The sequence below is a fragment of the Eucyclogobius newberryi genome, unplaced genomic scaffold (assembly GCF_026437365.1).
Source record: "Eucyclogobius newberryi isolate DKJ021-1_F unplaced genomic scaffold, fEucNew1.0.hap1 SCAF_9, whole genome shotgun sequence".
Lineage (NCBI taxonomy): Eukaryota > Metazoa > Chordata > Actinopteri > Gobiiformes > Gobiidae > Eucyclogobius > Eucyclogobius newberryi.
In genome coordinates, this window is record NW_027316532.1 from 9,831,468 (window position 1) to 9,851,319 (window position 19,852).

At 49.6% G+C, this 19,852-nt stretch overlaps 3 protein-coding genes across 3 annotated transcripts in view; 1 reads left to right on the top strand and 2 right to left on the bottom strand.

Annotated features, from left to right (window-relative positions):
* The window catches only part of lpp (LIM domain containing preferred translocation partner in lipoma), a 366,579-nt gene that overhangs the window by 119,620 nt on the left and 227,107 nt on the right, over nucleotides 1–19,852 (bottom strand). The window lies entirely within an intron of this gene.
* dpt (dermatopontin) overlaps nucleotides 1–19,852 on the top strand; it is a 268,440-nt gene that overhangs the window by 97,348 nt on the left and 151,240 nt on the right. The window lies entirely within an intron of this gene.
* tprg1 (tumor protein p63 regulated 1) overlaps nucleotides 11,141–19,852 on the bottom strand; it is a 31,765-nt gene continuing 23,053 nt past the window's right edge. The window contains exons 5-6 of the mRNA XM_072438414.1: nucleotides 15,244–15,397; nucleotides 11,141–11,360 (exon numbers count right to left, since the gene is read on the bottom strand). Coding sequence (XP_072294515.1) covers nucleotides 11,166–11,360; nucleotides 15,244–15,397 — 349 coding nt within the window. The 3' untranslated portion in view covers nucleotides 11,141–11,165. The remainder of the gene's footprint in view (nucleotides 11,361–15,243; nucleotides 15,398–19,852) is intronic.

Below are 19,852 nucleotides of genomic sequence, written 5' to 3' on the forward strand. Positions count from 1 at the left end.
AGAGAGAGAGAGAGAGAGAGAGGGAGAGAGAGAGTAGCTGCAGGGCCTGACATAATGAGGCCTGGAAAAGGAGCATCCCGGGACAAACTGGAATCAAAGCAAAGGCCCAGAGCTCCACCAGCTCCACCCCCTCCCTCCACCAGCTCCACTCCCTCCACCAGCTCCACCCCCTCCCTCCACCAGCTCCACTCCCTCCACCAGCTCCACCCCCTCCCTCCACCAGCTCCACTCCCTCCACCAGCTCCACCCCCTCCCTCCACCAGCTCCACTCCCTCCACCAGCGCCAATCCCTCCACTAGCTCCACCCCCTCCCTCCACCAGCTCCACTCCCTCCCTCCACCAGCTCCACACCCTCCACCAGCTCCCCTCCCTCCACCAGCTCCACTCCCTCCACCAGCGCCACTCCCTCCCTCCACCAGCTCCACTCCCTCCACCAGCTCCACTCCCTCCACCAGCGCCAATCCCTACCTCCCTCCACCAGCTCCACTCCCTCCCTCCACCAGCTCCACTCCCTCCACCAGCTCCAATCCCTCCCTCCAACAGCTCCACTCCCTCCACCAGCTCCACTCCTTCCCTCCACCAGCTCCACTCCCTCCACCAGCTCCACTCCCTCCCTCCACCAGCTCCACTCCCTCCACCCAGCTCCACTCCCTCCCTCCACCAGCTCCACTCCCTCCACCAGCTCCACTCCCTCCCTCCACCAGCTCCACTCCCTCCCTCCACCAGCTCCACTCCCTGCACCAGCTCCACTCTCTCCCTCCACTAGCGACACTCCCTCCACCAGCTCCACTCCCTCCACCTGCTCCACTCCTCCACCAGCTCCACTCCCTCCCTCCACCAGCGCCACTCCCTCCACCAGCTCCACTCCCTCCACCAGCTCCACTCCCTCCACCAGCTCCACCCCCTCCCTCCACCAGCTCCACTCCCTCCCTCCACCAGCTCCTCTCCCTCCACCAGCTCCTCTCCCTCCATCAGCTCCACTCCCTCCACCAGCTCCACCCCCTCCCTCCACCAGCTCCACTCCCTCCCTCCACCAGCTCCTCTCCCTCCACCAGCTCCACTCCCTCCACCAGCTCCACTCCCTCCCTCCACCAGCTCCACTCCCTCCACCAGCTCCACTCCCTCCACCAGCTCCACTCCCTCCCTCCACCAGCTCCACTCCCTCCCTCCACCAGCTCCACTCCCTGCACCAGCTCCACTCTCTCCCTCCACTAGCGACACTCCCTCCACCAGCTCCACTCCCTCCACCTGCTCCACTCCTCCACCAGCTCCACTCCCTCCCTCCACCAGCGCCACTCCCTCCACCAGCTCCACTCCCTCCACCAGCTCCACTCCCTCCACCAGCTCCACCCCCTCCCTCCACCAGCTCCACTCCCTCCCTCCACCAGCTCCTCTCCCTCCACCAGCTCCTCTGCCTCCATCAGCTCCACTCCCTCCACCAGCTCCACCCCCTCCCTCCACCAGCTCCACTCCCTCCCTCCACCAGCTCCTCTCCCTCCACCAGCTCCACTCCCTCCACCAGCTCCACTCCCTCCCTCCACCAGCTCCACTCCCTCCACCAGCTCCACTCCCTCCACCAGCTCCACTCCCTCCCTCCACCAGCTCCACTCCCTCCACCAGCTCCACCAGCTCCACTCCCTCCACCAGCTCCACTCCCTCCCTCCACCAGCTCCTCTCCCTCCACCAGCTCCACTCCCTCCACCAGCTCCACCCCCTTCCTCCACCAGCTCCTCTCCCTCCACCAGCTCCACTCCCTCCACCAGCTCCACTCCCTCCCTCCACCAGCTCCACACCCTCCACCAGCTCCTCTCCCTCCACCAGCTCCACTCCCTCCACCAGCGCCACTCCCTCCCTCCACCAGCTCCACTCCCTCCACCAGCGCCAATCCCTCCCTCCCTCCACCAGCTCCACTCCCTCCCTCCCCCAGCTCCACTCCCTCCCTCCACCAGCTCCACTCCCTCCACCAGCTCCAATCCCTCCCTTCACCAGCTCCACTCCCTCCACCAGCTCCACTCCCTCCCTCCACCAGCTCCACTCCCTCCACCAGCTCCACTCCCTCCACCAGCGCCACTCCCTCCACCAGCTCCACTCCCTCCACCAGCTCCACTCCCTGCCTCCACCAGCTCCACTCCCTCCCTCCACCAGCTCCACTCCTTCCCTCCACCAGCTCCACTCCCTCCACCAGCTCCACTCCCTCCACCAGCTCCACTCCCTCCCTCCACCAGCTCCCTCCCTCCACCAGCTCCACTCCCTCCACCAGCTCCACTCCTTCCCTCCACCAGCTCCACTCCCTCCACCAGCTCCACTCCCTCCCTCCACCAGCTCCACTCCCTCCACCCAGCTCCACTCCCTCCCTCCACCAGCTCCACTCCCTCCCTCCACCAGCTCCACTCCCTCCCTCCACCAGTTCCACTCCCTGCACCAGCTCCACTCCCTCCCTCCACTAGCGACACTCCCTCCACCAGCTCCACTCCCTCCACCAGCTCCACTCCCTCCACCAGCTCCACTCCCTCCCTCCACCAGCGCCACTCCCTCCACCAGCTCCACTCCCTCCACCAGCTCCACTCCCTCCCTCCACCAGCTCCACTCCCTCCACCAGCTCCACCCCCTCCCTCCACCAGCTCCACTCCCTCCCTCCACCAGCTCCTCTCCCTCCACCAGCTCCACTCCCTCCACCAGCTCCACTCCCTCCCTCCACCAGCTCCTCTCCCTCCACCAGCTCCTCTCCCTCCAACAGCTCCACTCCCTCCACCAGCTCCACTCCCTCCCTCCACCAGCTCCTCTCCCTCCACCAGCTCCTCTCCCTCCACCAGCTCCACTACCTCCACCAGCTCCACTGCCTCCACCAGCTCCTCTCCCTCCACCAGCTCCACCCCCTTCCTCCACCAGCTCCTCTCCCTCCACCAGCTCCACTCCCTCCACCAGCTCCTCTTCCTCCACCAGCTCCACTCCCTCCACCAGCTCCACCCCTTCCCTCCACCAGCTCCACTCCCTCCACCAGCGCCACTCCCTCCACCAGCTCCACTCCCTCCACCAGCTCCACTCCCTCCCTCCACCAGCTCCTCTCCCTCCACCAGCTCCTCTCCCTCCACCAGCTCCACTCCCTCCACCAGCTCCACTCCCTCCACCAGCTCCACTCCCTCCACCAGCTCCACTCCCTCCCCTCCACCAGCACCACTCCCTCCACCAGCTCCACTCCCTCCACCAGCTCCACTCCCTCCACCAGCGCCACTCCCTCCACCAGCTCCCCTCCCTCCACCAGCTCCACCAGCTCCCCTCCCTCCACCACCTCCACCAGCTCCACACCCTCCCTCCACCAGCTCCACCCCCTCCCTCCACCAGCTCCACTCCCTCCACCAGCTCCACTCCCTCCTCCACCAGCTCCACTCCCTCCCTCCACCAGCTCCACTCCCTCCACCAGCTCCCCTCCCTCCACCAGCTCCTCTCCCTCCACCAGCTCCACTCCCTCCCTCCACCAGCTCCACCCCCTCCCTCCACCAGCTCCACTCCCTCCCCTTCCTCCACCAGCTCCTCTCCCTCCACCAGCTCCACTCTCTCCACCAGCTCCTCTTCCTCCACCAGCTCCACTCCCTCCACCAGCTCCACCCCTTCCCTCTACCAGCTCCACTCCCTCCACCAGCGCCACTCCCTCCACCAGCTCCACTCCCTCCACCAGCTCCACTCCCTCCCTCCACCAGCTCCTCTCCCTCCACCAGCTCCATTCCCTCCACCAGCTCCTCTCCCTCCACCAGCTCCTCTCCCTCCACCAGCTCCACTCCCTCCACCAGCTCCACTCCCTCCACCAGCTCCACTCCCTCCCTCCACCAGCGCCACTCCCTCCACCAGCTCCACTCTCTCCACCAGCTCCTCTTCCTCCACCAGCTCCACTCCCTCCACCAGCTCCACCCCTTCCCTCCACCAGCTCCACTCCCTCCACCAGCTCCACTCCCTCCCTCCACCAGCGCCACTCCCTCTACTAGCTCCACTCTCTCCACCAGCTCCTCTTCCTCCACCAGCTCCACTCCCTCCACCAGCTCCACCCCTTCCCTCCACCAGCTCCACTCCCTCCACCAGCTCCACTCCCTCCCCTCCACCAGCTCCACTCCCTCCACCAGCTCCACTCCCTCCACCAGCGCCACTCCCTCCACCAGCTCCCCTCCCTCCACCAGCTCCACCAGCTCCCCTCCCTCCACCACCTCCACCAGCTCCACACCCTCCCTCCACCAGCTCCACCCCCTCCCTCCACCAGCTCCACTCCCTCCACCAGCTCCACTCCCTCCTCCACCAGCTCCACTCCCTCCCTCCACCAGCTCCACTCCCTCCACCAGCTCCCCTCCCTCCACCAGCTCCTCTCCCTCCACCAGCTCCACTCCCTCCACCAGCTCCACTCCCTCCACCAGCTCCACTCCCTCCCTCCACCAGCGCCACTCCCTCCACCAGCTCCACTCTCTCCACCAGCTCCTCTTCCTCCACCAGCTCCACTCCCTCCACCAGCTCCACCCCTTCCCTCCACCAGCTCCACTCCCTCCACCTGCTCCACTCCCTCCCTCCACCAGCGCCACTCCCTCCACCAGCTCCACTCTCTCCACCAGCTCCTCTTCCTCCACCAGCTCCACTCCCTCCACCAGCTCCACCCCTTCGCTCCACCAGCTCCACTCCCTCCCTCCACCAGCGCCACTCCCTCCACCAGCTCCACTCCCTCCACCAGCTCCACTCCCTCCCTCCACCAGCTCCTCTCCCTCCACCAGCTCCACTCCCTCCACCAGCTCCTCTCCCTCCACCAGCTCCTCTCCCTCCACCAGCTCCACTCCCTCCACCAGCTCCACTCCCTCCACCAGCTCCACTCCCTCCCTCCACCAGCGCAGCTCCCTCCACCAGCTCCACTCCCTCCACCAGCTCCACTCCCTCCCCTCCACCAGCACCACTCCCTCCACCAGCTCCACTCCCTCCACCAGCTCCACCAGCTCCCCTCACTCCACCACCTCCACCCGCTCCACCCCCTCCCTCCACCAGCTTCACCCCCTCCCTCCACCAGCTCCACTCCCTCCACCAGCTCCACTCCCTCCTCCACCAGCTCCACTCCCTCCCTCCACCAGCTCCACTCCCTCCACCAGCTCCCCTCCCTCCACCAGCTCCACTCCCTCCACCAGCTCCACTCCCTCCCTCCACCAGCTCCACCCCCTCCCTCCACCAGCTCCACTCCCTCGCCTCCCTCCACCAGCTCCACCCCCTCCCTCCACCAGCTCCTCTCCCTCCACCAGCTCCACTCCCTCCACCAGCTCCTCTCCCTCCACCAGCTCCACTCCCTCCACCAGCTCCACTCCCTCCACCAGCTCCACTCCCTCCCTCCACCAGCGCCACTCCCTCCACCAGCTCCACTCTCTCCACCAGCTCCTCTTCCTCCACCAGCTCCACTCCCTCCACCAGCTCCACCCCTTCCCTCCACCAGCTCCACTCCCTCCACCAGCTCCACTCCCTCCCTCCACCAGCGCCACTCCCTCCACCAGCTCCACTCTCTCCACCAGCTCCTCTTCCTCCACCAGCTCCACTCCCTCCACCAGCTCCACCCCTTCGCTCCACCAGCTCCACTCCCTCCCTCCACCAGCGCCACTCCCTCCACCAGCTCCACTCCCTCCACCAGCTCCACTCCCTCCCTCCACCAGCTCCACTCCCTCCACCAGCTCCACTCCCTCCACCAGCTCCTCTCCCTCCACCAGCTCCACTCCCTCCACCAGCTCCTCTCCCTCCACCAGCTCCTCTCCCTCCACCAGCTCCACTCCCTCCACCAGCTCCACTCACTCCACCACCTCCACCCGCTCCACCCCCTCCCTCCACCAGCTTCACCCCCTCCCTCCACCAGCTCCACTCCCTCCACCAGCTCCACTCCCTCCTCCACCAGCTCCACTCCCTCCCTCCACCAGCTCCACTCCCTCCACCAGCTCCACTCCCTCCCCTCCACCAGCACCACTCCCTCCACCAGCTCCACTCCCTCCACCAGCTCCACCAGCTCCCCTCACTCCACCACCTCCACCCGCTCCACCCCCTCCCTCCACCAGCTTCACCCCCTCCCTCCACCAGCTCCACTCCCTCCACCAGCTCCACTCCCTCCTCCACCAGCTCCACTCCCTCCCTCCACCAGCTCCACTCCCTCCACCAGCTCCCCTCCCTCCACCAGCTCCACTCCCTCCACCAGCTCCACTCCCTCCCTCCACCAGCTCCACCCCCTCCCTCCACCAGCTCCACTCCCTCCCCTCCCTCCACCAGCTCCACCCCCTCCCTCCACCAGCTCCACTCCCTCCACCAGCTCCACCCCTTCCCCCCACCAGCTCCACCCCCTCCCCCCACCAGCTCCACTCCTTCCCTCCACCAGCTCCACCCCCTCCCTCCACCAGCTCCACTCCCTCCCTCCACCAGCACCAGCCCCACTCCCTGCTCCACCAGCTCCACTCCCTCCACCAGCTCCACCCCCTCCCTCCACCAGCTCCACTCCCTCCACCAGCTCCACCCTCTCCCTCCACCAGCTCCACCCCCTCCACCAGCTCCCTCCACCAGCTCCACTCCCTCCACCAGCTCCCTCCACCAGCTCCACTCCCTCCACCAGCTCCACCCCCTCCCTCCACCAGCTCCACCTTGAATACATTACAACTGGAACAAGAGTGAACCTGCAGTTTGTTTTGTGGACGTTACAGCGACTGCTTTGTGACGTGGATCGGTGTGAAACGCTCTGAAACGTTTACGGTGTGTGACAGTCGCTTATGGGATTGAGCGGTTGTAATAAAAAACACACGTACAGGTCGTGTCATCCATGGAGACCAAACAAAATCAAACATCAAATTGTTTGTCTGTGGTTTTGTTCTGGTCAATTTGTATTAAATCTAATAATCTGCCAACTGTCTCAGCCTCAAATAATGAAACATTTCTGGCTGATTCTGTTTTAAAGTCATCATTTTCAGCGGCGGAAGGTAACTAAGTACAACAGTAAAAGTACTGTGCTTAAGTTAAATAAAACATAACAAACAAGTCAGATTTGTTGGTATCTGTAACTTTACCTAAAGTACATTTTCCATTGGACACATTTTACTTTTACTTCACTTGTTAAAAATGATACAGTTTTTTTCACGGTGACATCCTGGCTCACAATTTAGGGTTCAAGTCTTTTCTTTGAGCAAAGAAAAATATAAAAGCTCTAATAACATTGAGAAACGACAAAGAATTCTTTCATGAACACATTTGACTCTTTAAATATGATGTAAAACCTGTGTGAATTCTTTGATCTTCTTGCTTGACTAAAGACATGTTCCGTGGATCCATCAGTCGACTAAAAAGGGGCAAAAGCTTTCAAAATCATAAGGATCTTGCAAGAAATATAATAAAACTACATGTAAGAACAAGTAAAGTAAACAGCCCCTTCATAAGTGAAAAGGCAGATTAAAGTGTCCCACAAAAGCTCCAGATAACTCAGTCCAGACTTTCTTCCTTCTGACTCGTCGACTAAGACTCCATCGACTGATTAACTGACTAAACCACAAAAGTACTGCAGCTCTCTGACTTTGACTGTATATGTACTTTGTTACTGAATATTACTTACTGATTCTTTGCTGATTACCTGTTCTTTTAGCATAGCAGATGCCAACAACTTCAGCCTGGCCAACTATCTAACCGTGTACGTGCTCCTCAGTGTTCAGCACAGACCAGAGGCTTTTATAATACTTTACAAAGAAGTATCACGCTCTGGAACGCAGCGCCGACTCTGGAAACCTGAGGTCAATATTCCAGACGTGAGCCAATACAAGGATATTCAGGGACACATGTTTTATATCTGCAAATGAGCTTCGATCTGATGCGCTCTAATGTCTAATTCTAAGCCCTTCTGTATTATTGGCACATTTTGAAATAGTGCTTAAAACTTTCTAAAGCGTCAGTTCTTGGATATTGCTTTACTTTTCACACATTCTCAGGATTTATCTGGCTTTTAAACTGTGTCCAAATGTTGCACGGAGCTAAACGCCTCTCATCTGCGTGTTAGTGACTTGCAACGTTAAATAAACGTGAATATAACAGGAGCTTCGGGGCCAGAGCAGGACTTGATCCAGGATTAGACCGTGGTCCTGGTTCTGGGAGGGGCTTTTTAACCCTTGGCAGCCCGAGGTCCTGACACATGATCCGCAGAGGCCGCACTTCACTTGAAGGTTGGCGGCGCAAAAGCAGCTGTTTCCTGCCTGTAGGAGACTTCACTCAGGACTGTCACCGTGTCACTCTCAGGCAATTTGTGAACAAAGAGGACTTTTTCTCAAGGCCTTTGTGTCACGTTGGCTCTAATGGGAAGGCAAATTACTACAGCGTCACAAAGCTGCGGCTGTAAATGTAACACAAAAGACTTAATGTATCACAGAAGTCTTTTAGTGACATAGGAAACAATTATATTATGATATAATTTGAAAATGGACAGTATTTAATAAACTTTGGACTAAATGGGAATGCCGTCATTTTATTTAGGTTATTACCGTGTTCTTTTGGTCTTGTTCTTTTGGTCGTGTTCCTTGTTTTGTGTTTGTTTATACTCAAAAAATTAAAAACAAGAAAATAAATTAAAATATAAAATAAATGAATGAATAAGACTGTACCATAATTAACAGAACGTTGTCAGTTCTTTGTCAGTGAACTTTGAACAGATGATTAAACACAAATCTAATCGCAATTCTTGTCAGAAAATTCGCAGTTATATATTTTCGTAATCTTTTCTACACTAAAATAAAAGGCAGAGATGTTACAAACCCAAGATAAAGTAAAAACACATTTGATGGCAATACTTAAAGGTGCATTATGTCACTTTTTCAGGAGGAGTAGATTGTTTCCAGATGCCATTTCTTTGCCTGTAATGTTCCACAGTACGGCATTCATTGTATATTGCACTCATTGCGTTTATTGCTCAAAAATACGTTGGAAAGCGTGCATCCTTAGTCGCCTCGCCACAGATCTGACCTGTAACTGGGCCTGGTCACCGGCTTGTCTTCATGGACAATAAAACATCTGCGTTTAGACAAAGTGACACAGCGCACCTTTAATATTTTCATTTATATGACTACGAAATCCTACAATTTAACTCTTTTGGGATAAAAAGAATACTTATCATGTGGTAATATATATTGGTGGTACAAAGTAAAATTAAAATGAATAATCAAAATAAATGAATGGTTATGGGCCTTGATAATTGTGACAGAAGGATTCAAAATACAGAACATTTATTATTTAAGCCCCTTATTGATGAAAATCTGAAATGTTTGGACCAAGTGGGACTTATTTTAATTTAAATGTGCTGCAATTTTGTTTCTTTTGATATTTAGTTGACATCTACTTGCGTTCTTTTTTTGATTTTCGCTCTCTGGTCATGTTCTGTATTGTTTTGTGTTCTATGTTTATTCTGTCAAAAATAAATGGAGTCTATATTGTCCAGATGACAATATATCATATTTTATTTGAGTATTTTAATTGTTGATTAATTGTTGCAGCACTAATACAGTGGGTTGCAAAAAACTTAGTGTAAATGTGATTATGTGTGATGCCAAAAAGTTTGAAATATGAAGTTTGAAATCTCAAAAATATGTGGACTTGTCACAAAAACATGCATCTTTTCTACAGCTGAAGGCCCTGGTTCAAAAGGTCACCACCTCTTAACCCATCCTCTCTGGTGTCACATGATACATTTAACCCTAAACCACACTACTCTCTATTGAATGATTTGTCGATGTAAGAGAATATTTTCCTCCGTAAATATGTGCACTAAAAATAAAAGGAACATCTAACTCTGGATGTCTTGTTTGTGGCGTGCTCCGCTGACAAACACATGTCATCTTCGACACACAGTAAAGGCACAAATCAATCACCGCTGTACGCACTGTAAAAATACACGCACAGCACATAAAACTGAGCTGACAAATGTGGCCCCCGTACTCCGGTGAATCTTTAAGGGGCTGAGAGGCTGGGAACGAGCACACCCAAAGGAGGGAGGGGGGGGGAGGGGGAGAGGGAGGGGCGGGGGGGGAGGGGGAGAGGGAGGGGAGAGGGGGGAGAGGGAGGGGCCAGGTGGTCCCATTGCGAAAGAGTTGAATTACATTATTATCCCTGAGGAGCTAAAACAATGAGAGGCAGGAGATCTGTCATCTGCTCCAGGGCTGTGTGGAAACACTGTAGATCCGAGTGCACACGGTTACACACAGTTACACACAGTTACACACAGTTAAACAGTTACACACAGTTACACACAGCTACACACAGTTAAATAGTTAAACCCGGCAAACAGAGGAAGAGAGCGTAAACTCAACCATTAAGAGCCGTTTCTTACCTTGTTCTTATCAACTGTCACTCGCTTGTCGCCGACAGCCAATCACAGCCTGTCTCCTGTGCGTCTCCAGGAGGCGTTCAAACATTTAAGGTCATTCAGCTACTTCCAATAAAAGAACCACACTCGAAGGAACTTACAGGGTCTGCAGCCTGAAGAGTTTACTAATGCTAAAATAAAGAAAATTAAAGACAAATTGGATATACGTTGGTTAAAGTGTGTCGCTTTGTAAAGGTGGGAAAACATCCAGAGGAGCAACAGGTAAAACCACAGGTCAGAGTGTAATAGTCTGAACATGACAGAGTAAAGCTGCTGTGAGCTCTCATTTAAAAAAAGAGTGAGCTCATATTGAGTTTGTGCAGTAATATGAACATGTCTGTGATAGTAACACTTCATATCAGAATTAAAATCACAAGTCCATGTTCCTGTTCCTGTTCCTGCTGCTGATGCATGAATATGGACAGGTTTGTGCAGTGTCCACATAGAACTATTACTAGGCTGGATAAAGCTATTTATTTCTTACATTTGTTATGTTTTATTCTTTACGTTATGTTCGGCCCGCGACCCAAGATGAGTGACACCCCTGGTTTACATGGAAACAAGTGAAGTACGAGTCAGGTTTGTGCAGATGCAGACACAGTGAGGACAAAGATAGTGCAATAAAAATGATCCAAAATGAAAACAAAAACATGCTTTGGTTTAAGTGCTTTTTCTTTTTATGGCTAAAAACCTTCAGTGCCTTTAATATATAAACGTATAGATTTATCATATACATTTAAATGAGAGATCCTTGCGAAATATGAACAACAGAAAAGACGATCAGAGTTCAGAAGCCAAGGTTTCCGCGGGCCATGGAGTAGCCCAGTTTGTTCCCGTTCCCAAAGTTGGCCATGGCGCCCAAAGAGGCGTCGATGTGCACCGGCTGATTCAGGAGCAGCACGCCGTTTGCTCGTCCCGGGACAGGCTTGGCGGCGTTGGCCTTCTGCGCGACCTCCAGGACCAGATCCCGAAACGCCGAGATCTGAGAACGGAGCAAAGAGACAGAGAGCATGAGCAGGAGGGCGGGGCCGAGGACTCACCTGTGCACTGATTACAAGGTAAGTATTTTAGCAGGAGATGGAGATATATATTTGTGTTTGGAGGTTTTTCTCAGAACTCCTTGGCTACTTGTATTTTCTAGAAGTGCAGAAGGAATACGAAGAAAACCGTGTTCTTTTTGACGTTATTACACAATAGTATATTAAGGAATGGAATGATAAATGAGTGTGAAGACTTTTAACAGTCTTTGTTTAAGTACCACACTTTATAACAGCAATGCAAAAAAAAAAAAAAAAACATAAGTCCATGTCAAAGTGAACATTAGTGGAGCGATGCATTGTAATACATTGAGTTTAGAGCGGCAGGAGCCAGGCTAACCATTCTGCCACCGCAACCCAGAGACCCACCTCCAGTGTCCAAGAATGCAGGAGTATGAATGAGAATATTGTGAGCGTGATGTAAATGGGACGATCCCACGCTGCATCTTGCACTAGCCCAAGAGGACGACCATTTTTAAAGGAGACGTATGATTATATGTTTCAGGTTCTTGAACTATAACATAAGTAAATCATCATTTCAACTTTTCATCATTGGAAATCACAATATTGCTCTAAAATGGCTTTGTAATAAAAACTGTTCCATTGATTTGCTGTTTAAAACTGGAGATCTAATAATAATAATAATAATAACTTTTATTTATGTAGCGCTTTTCAGTGACCCAAAGACGCTGAACATAATAAAAAAGGGGGGGGGGGGTATTTACAGACAGGGGGGACAACACGTACAGAACACATTAATATACAGATAAAATGAACAAGACAGAAGAAGTAGAGAGAAAAATATGGGGATGTAACAGGGGGTAGAAGAGTAGGCAATGGGGTAGAGGAGGCTAGGGGTAGGGGAGGTCATAGGCTTGGGTGAAGAGGTATGTTTTTAGGCGGGATTTGAATGTTGTGAGTGAGGGAGAGTGGCGGACAGGTTGGGGGAGGGAGTTCCAGAGTCGGGGTGCTAAGCCCCGCCCTCTTCCGAGAGACGTTTCACCGTCACAAGCAGCAGATTGTCTAAATACAATAAACAAATGATGTAGAAACAAGGTTAAAAGCTCATTAAAGTAGATTGTGCACGATGTGTCCCTTTGACAAACCTGGAGGAGTCATGCAGAATGGTTTTACCGATCATAAACATCATCATCATAAGTCATCCTCCACAGACGTTAGAACAATGACATGTCAAACCCACAGCTTTGGTTTGTTATTAAAAGTGTGAGGTCACAGCAGATTTCTTCACTTGTGTTTACAGTAACAGCGTGAAAAGTCACCAGGAGCAGTCATTATTCAGGAGGAGCTTATCTTCTCATCTGCAAACGTCAGAAACAGTGGAAATGCGAGCTCGACTCTGGGAATGCTGGGATACTCTGGAATCTGATCATTTCCAGTCATTGGCGTGAGTCATTCGCCCACATAATGACGCCTCGCTACAATCAGCTCTTTATAATACTTAATAAAACTGTTTCTTTGAGTATACATTGCAAAATCAGAGATGGAATGGATGAAATATGACTCATGAGGAAATGTCATGTTATAATAACACACTGCCACCAAAGATGTTGTTGTTAATATAATGTCACAGGGGAAAATGCACTTGTCCATGAGACAGTTTCATTCAAGTATTTCAGAATAACCTCAGTGTATCATCATTTATAATAAAGAGTCTTCAGTTTTAGATGAATTCATTCACTTTCCATAAGAGTCACAAAACAAACAAGAAGCTTCTCATTCTCAAGTTTTTGTTCTTTTTTTATATTCTTAAATCTAAAAACTACAATAAAAACTAGACACACATTTGAACAAGTATTGATACTAAAAAACTAAATCACATAAACAGGGCAGTTTAGAAAGAGTTTAAAACAACATGGAAACTTAAAAGAATCTACAACTATTTAGTGTTGGAAATGTATTTTCTATTGTCCAAAACATTGGGGTACATTCCTGAGTTTTCAAATTGAGTTATTAATAATCATTAACCTACAATACTTTTTATTCAATAGTTCTAATCACTAAGAATTCCTCCAAAATTATGTTCAAACATCAAACACAATTATTAAGAAACAGTCACAATTTCTCCATAATAAAAAGGCTTGAATACAGCATCAGACAATCACTGATGTCACTGAATAAATATCATATTTATAGTCAATATGATCTCTCTGGGTGGAGTCTGCATGTTCTCCCCGTGTTACCGTGGGTTCTCTCCGGGTTCTCCGGCTTCCTCCCACCGTCCAAAGACATGCATGTGTTAGGTAAAGATTGGTAAGTCTAAATTGGCCCTAGTGAATGAATGTGAGAGTGAACTGTCTGTAATGTCTGTGTCTCTGTGTTGGCCCTGCGACAAGTTGGCCACTGTCCAGGGTGTACCCCGCCTAAGGCCCAAAGTCACTGGGATAGGCTCCAGTCACCCGCGACCCCGAAAGGGAACAAGCGGTAGAAAATGGATGGATGGATAATAAGTTGAAACTGCCGTGTTTGCACTAACTCTGTGACTTCCACACACGACCTCCTAGTGGCACATGAAGGCACTGCAGTCTCCAGAGGTTTGTCAAATGTAATTATCATAAGGATCTTTCCATTATCCAACAACAGCCGAGTCCTTCATTCTATAATAAAGACTGAATAAGACGGTGAGAGGACGTGACAGCTCCAGACGATTTAATGAACCTGGACGCAGCTTTAAAGACAGACCACATGCTTTTGTCTTGACTCAATAATTGTATTTTATGTATTGCCACAGCTGAAGCCCTCGGAGCACATTATTTCAGAGCAACATTCTCAGTTCAGTTGTGGTGAGATGAGAGATATCCCACAATCCACCAAAGACTTTCATTTGATCTATATTGTAAAAAATGGCCATCTTTAAAGCTAATTATATTTTACATGTATTACAGACTAACATCCTTACTTTATGCTTACAATTCACTTTTTATTAACACTGTGACTGTGATGACTGATGCATATTCACTTTTAGTACGTTATAGGTTTGGTGGCTGCAAGATATATCGCAATCCAATCAAAACCACAATTTAAATGGTCACAATTAATACATTGCAAAGACTACAATTATCTAACATATTTCCCTTTGCAAACAGCACATTTTCCTGTCGAGACGAGACCAGGACTAAGTTAGAGACTAATATAATATTGTGACATCGTGTCAATCATCCTGGTCCTGGATATAACAGCTGTAAATAAGAGTGTTATTATTGCTATTACTATTTTTATCCAGAGTATAAGAGTTTTTTTTTTCTACAAGAGTGTTTCTTATAAGTTGTCTGTTTTTTTATTATTATACTTCAGTACCTAATCTGTGTTGCAACCCTGGAATATCCCCATTGTGTGACAAATAAAGGTTATCTTATCTTATCTTAAGACTTTAGGAGCAGTGAGTGTGAACACACCTTATTATCACACAAACCTGCCAACAGTAGTTTAGACCTCTATAAACATAAGCACAAAATGATTGATTGAGTTTATATTTCAGTCTTTTAAATATGAACGCTTCTATTTGAAGTTAGAACTGAAAGCCTCTTATTATCAACACACAATTCAAATCAATGTGTGATTGCAACGCTTGACAGAAAAAGCACAATTCAATACTTTTTACAAAGTGGTTCAAGCCTCGTGTCATTTAAGGTTCTTCTATGATTGTGGCAGTTTAAATACTTTAAACTGCACTTTTGCTTGAGCATTTCCTGCTGCTTAAAGTGAATGTGTGTCTTGTAAAGTAAACTTCTGTGACTATTTTGTCTCATGATTTTGAACCCGTCTCTTCCTCAGATCATGTTCTTTTGTGTCAGTGGATTAGAAACTCACGTCGCAGAGCGAGTTGTAGGTGGAGCAGAGCGCCTGGACGGGGTGCGGGATGAAGGTGATGAAGGGCATGTCCGTTGCAAAGGGGTTCCACCTGGAGGTGAATGAGGGCTCCCTCTGTCTGTCCCAGTGCACACGCACGCCTTCTCCCTCGCGACTGCAACACACACAACACACACATTTATGGAGGATTTCATCGATTTCATTTGTCAACTTCTCACATTTTTGTTTGGTGTTGTCAAACATTGTTCTCATGTAATTTTATCATGTCAGCAGCAGCCTGGACGGGCCGTTCAGCAGCAGCCTGGACGGGCCGTTCAGCAGCAGCCTGGACGGGCCGTTCAGCAGCAGCCTGGACGGGCCCATTCAGCAGCAGCCTGGACGGGCCGTTCAGCAGCAGCCTGGACGGGCCGTTCAGCAGCAGCCTGGACGGGCCCATTCAGCAGCAGCCTGGACGGGCCGTTCAGCAGCAGCCTGGACGGGCCGTTCAGCAGCAGCCTGGACGGGCCGTTCAGCAGCAGCCTGGACGGGCCCATTCAGCAGCAGCCTGGACGGGCCGTTCAGCAGCAGCCTGGACGGGCCGTTCAGCAGCAGCCTGGACGGGCCGTTCAGCAGCAGCCTGGACGGGCCATCGAGAGGACCGGTGCACTTTTGGAGTCCGGACATAACACTTCAACGGCCCAATCTCGATCAGCGTTCTCTTCCTTTGCTCTGCTCTAGTTCATCACAGGCACAGACATGGCCCAGCCCGTGCTGCCCAGTGGTCAAGTGGTTGGGGCATCAGCCCAAGTGCGCCGGACCAAGTGCAGCCAGCCGCAGTGTTGTGGGTTCAAATCCTGAGTTTGTCCTCCTTCTCTGTCATCCCCATGTCACGCTCAGCTTTCCTGTCTAATAAAGCCTAAGGCCCGTTGTCACCCGGGCTGATCCATGTCGTACTCTCGTAATAGCGTAAAAGGAGCAAAAACATATCCTCAAAAGTTTAAGATGAGTTTAGACGTCCTGATGCAGGTCTGTGAAGCCTGGAGTGTTCAGGGGCCACTTAAGACCACGTCCAGGGCCGTCTCTAACAAGCACACTCTGGGGGCGTGAACAGGGGGACCTGACGGACACTTATCTTATTATAAGTAGTCATTAAATTTAAATAATTACATTAGGATTTGTATGCCAATTAATAATCAACAGTGAAACAGTTGAGGAAACTGCTGTTGTGATTTTGGGCGTTACAAAAATACATTGAAATGAATCGTTTTGTTTAAAGTTGTAACAGCATTGGCTTATAATATACTATAATACAAATATACAGCCTTAACACATTTGGGTGTGAGTAACAATACATTTTCTACAACAAGCCAAGCCAAGCATTATTAAGAAAATCTAAAATGCACTCCTAACGGAAAAGCACTCTTGTTTTGGACAGTTTGTCTGTGGTGTTTTTAAAGTCTGATACTGTTCAGACTCAGATCACCCAATGGGGACTCAGCTGGTGACACTATGTTAAGCAGATTATAATCATTTTGACCCAAACTAAATATTGGCCTATGCTGGGGCTTTAAGGACAATAGCTGATAAACCTGCCCTGATATATTGCTATATCTTTACAATTTTTCGCAATAATAAATCTCTATAAATCAATAAGAAATTGGGTTACGTTGCATAAGGAAACAGTGTCATAAAAAGCAGATGGAAAACCAATCCAGATTTCAGCCAAAACGGATGCAGCTCATTGTACCAACTGATAAACTATTAAAAGACTCACATTAGTTTAGATCTGTACAAACATGCTCTGAAATAATAGTTATGGTACTTTATGTACGCTATGCAGCCTTTGTGATTTGCTAATTATGTCCATTCAAAATGCAATTTTGTTTCAATTGTTATGACTCTTGCAGCCTAGATTTAACTCCAACTGTCCCGTGCAGTAGGAACAGCTCTAACCCACAAACAAAGCTGATAAAGCCTTTGACAAGGTGGAGTTCAGTTACACCACAAGCTGCTGTGGAGTTGTTTTGCTGCTTTAGTCGCCTCGGGTCAAACTCAAAACTGTGACATTGTTGTGGCTTCATCTCAAAGTGACACTTCCATGAGCACATTGTTCTATCGAGCGCTTTTATCTCAGCCGACATGCAGTCAACTGGTGCTTCAAAGAGAGGTTTATGATTCATCTATATTAAATCAGTCCTTTCAGAAATATTAACTGTTGTATTTGAGTAATAAAGTGAAAGTGAAGAACAGAGCACTCTAATAAACGCATTTACAGCAGTGATATTCAATAGAACTGATGCCGTACACAACGATGGCAGAAGTGTATGATTTTATGACTAGGGCGAAGCGCGGCTTAACTGTAACGCAGGAACAGGTTCTTTTCTTTCTTTTTAGTTTTCAAAATAAAGATAGTTACCAGTTCTAAGAAGTCTAAATATTGTTTGGCCCGTAGGCTTTATTACACAGGACATATGAGTGAGAAATGGGGGATGAGATAGAGTAAACATCTTTAATTCTACACTGTAAAAGTAGGTGTTTCGTGGGTTGAAAATATCACAAAAATAACTGATGCAATTTATTTTCAACCGTCAATATATAAGTTTTGTTTTTAAGCACAGTGCAGCACTTCTGAATGTGGATATATGAAGATTTTTTTTTAATTGTGCAATAGGAGTCCACATTTTATAACCCTGTCTGTTACATCAGATGTCCCACTGAACACAACCCCACAAACTGTGCCAAGAACTGTGAACTTGGAGTGACCCCGACATTTCCAGCGCCGTTCCAAACACCTCCCAAACATGGCCGCCCGGCGTCTCTAAACCCGGGCTGACGTGAGCCGTGCAGCGGTAAATCCAGCGTCGTGCAGATGTGTAGGAGAGACTTTCACATTTCAAAGCGTGGATTTCGGTGCAGCTCGGTGGTCTGTTTGCAGCGTGAGGACAGATTCGACCCCGGGGCCCTTTCATTAAAGCTGCTGTTTGCTTTGAAAGAAACACAGAGCAAAGCTAATGTGAAGAAACCGCTGTAGATTAGCCCTAAGCCCACTAAAGTCTAAATTGCCCTTACATTTAGTGTGTGCTCCAAAAGATGGATTAGTGGCGTTTTTATTGTTGCCATGGAGCGTAAAGGTTGCCCTATTTAAAAACGCTCACCAGTTATTCTGTTTTACATGTTAACCGTAACATTAAGAGGGTCATAGATGAGTCAAATGCAGAATTTATTTTGCAGAGAAACCAGATTACACATTTTAAAAACTATTATAGCCCTGTAGTCAACTCAAGAAACTCTTGTACTGCCCTGTGCTTCAATTAGTGCACAAATGCTAAAAGGAAATGCTTAAAAAAACAGTACTTATACAGAAAAGTACTAGTAAACAGCACATTTATATGTAAAAAAGGAAAAATACCGCATGATTTTCTCGGTCACACGTGAGTAACACCAGGGAAAACATGTGCACTGTTTTGTGTAGAATGTTCCTGTTGTTAAAGACTCGCTCAGTGGTGTCGTGTACGTGATACGCACATATACTCACAACAAACCCTAACACAATAACAACCCTAACAGTCATAAGCACTTTAGTCCTTTCTCTCCATTAAGAGACCGGCGCAGACTTTATATCACTCTCCAAGCTTTCCTTCACGGTGTCAGCCCTTCTTTTACTTTTATTTTACCACAAGCTATAGCTAAATAACTTGAATGTTGAAGCAAATCCTACAGTACAAATACTGTGTGCTATATTTTGCCGCAAATCCTATATTGATCACTTGAACTGAAGAACTTTTTTTCAAATTTGCTGCCACGTTATATGAATGGGATGGAACGTTTACATAAGTATCAGGCTGCTATTGTGATGGAAAACATGGAGTTGAGCAAATGGTGTAGTTATTGTCCATCTCATACTATTTGTCCTTATTTATTCTTTGTACTGACAGAGCAACATTTTGTGATGACAGGTTGGGATGTGATGTATGGATTATATATATATATATATATATATATATATATATATATATATATATATATATATATATATATATATATATATATATATATATATATATATATATATATATCAGCTTATATATAATTAGAGAGCCATTCTTCATTTAATGTTCTCTAAGGGTTTGAGCTTCTTCCAGCCATAGTTAAAGGGCAGAGTACATCCTGGACACCACCTGTTTGCCCCGATGCCCCGAGGAGAGCCATAACCAGGGACAATCAGCCCTGCACCATCACACTCTGCTCCATCACACTCCTCCACCATCGCACCCCTCCACCATCACACTCCTCCACCATCACACTCTGCTCCATCACACTCCTCCACCATCGCACTCCTCCACCATCGCACTCCTCCACCATCGCACTCCTCCACCATCACACTCCTCCACCATCACACTCTGCTCCATCACACTCCTCTACCATCACACTCCTCCACCATCACACTCTGCTCAATCACACTCCTCCACCATCACACTCTCCTCCATCACACCCTCCACCATCACACTCTGCTCCATCACACTCCTCCACCATCACACTCCTCCACAATCACACTCCTCCACCATCACACTCTCCTCCATCACACCCTCCACCATCACACTCTCCTCCATCACACTCTCCTCCATCACAC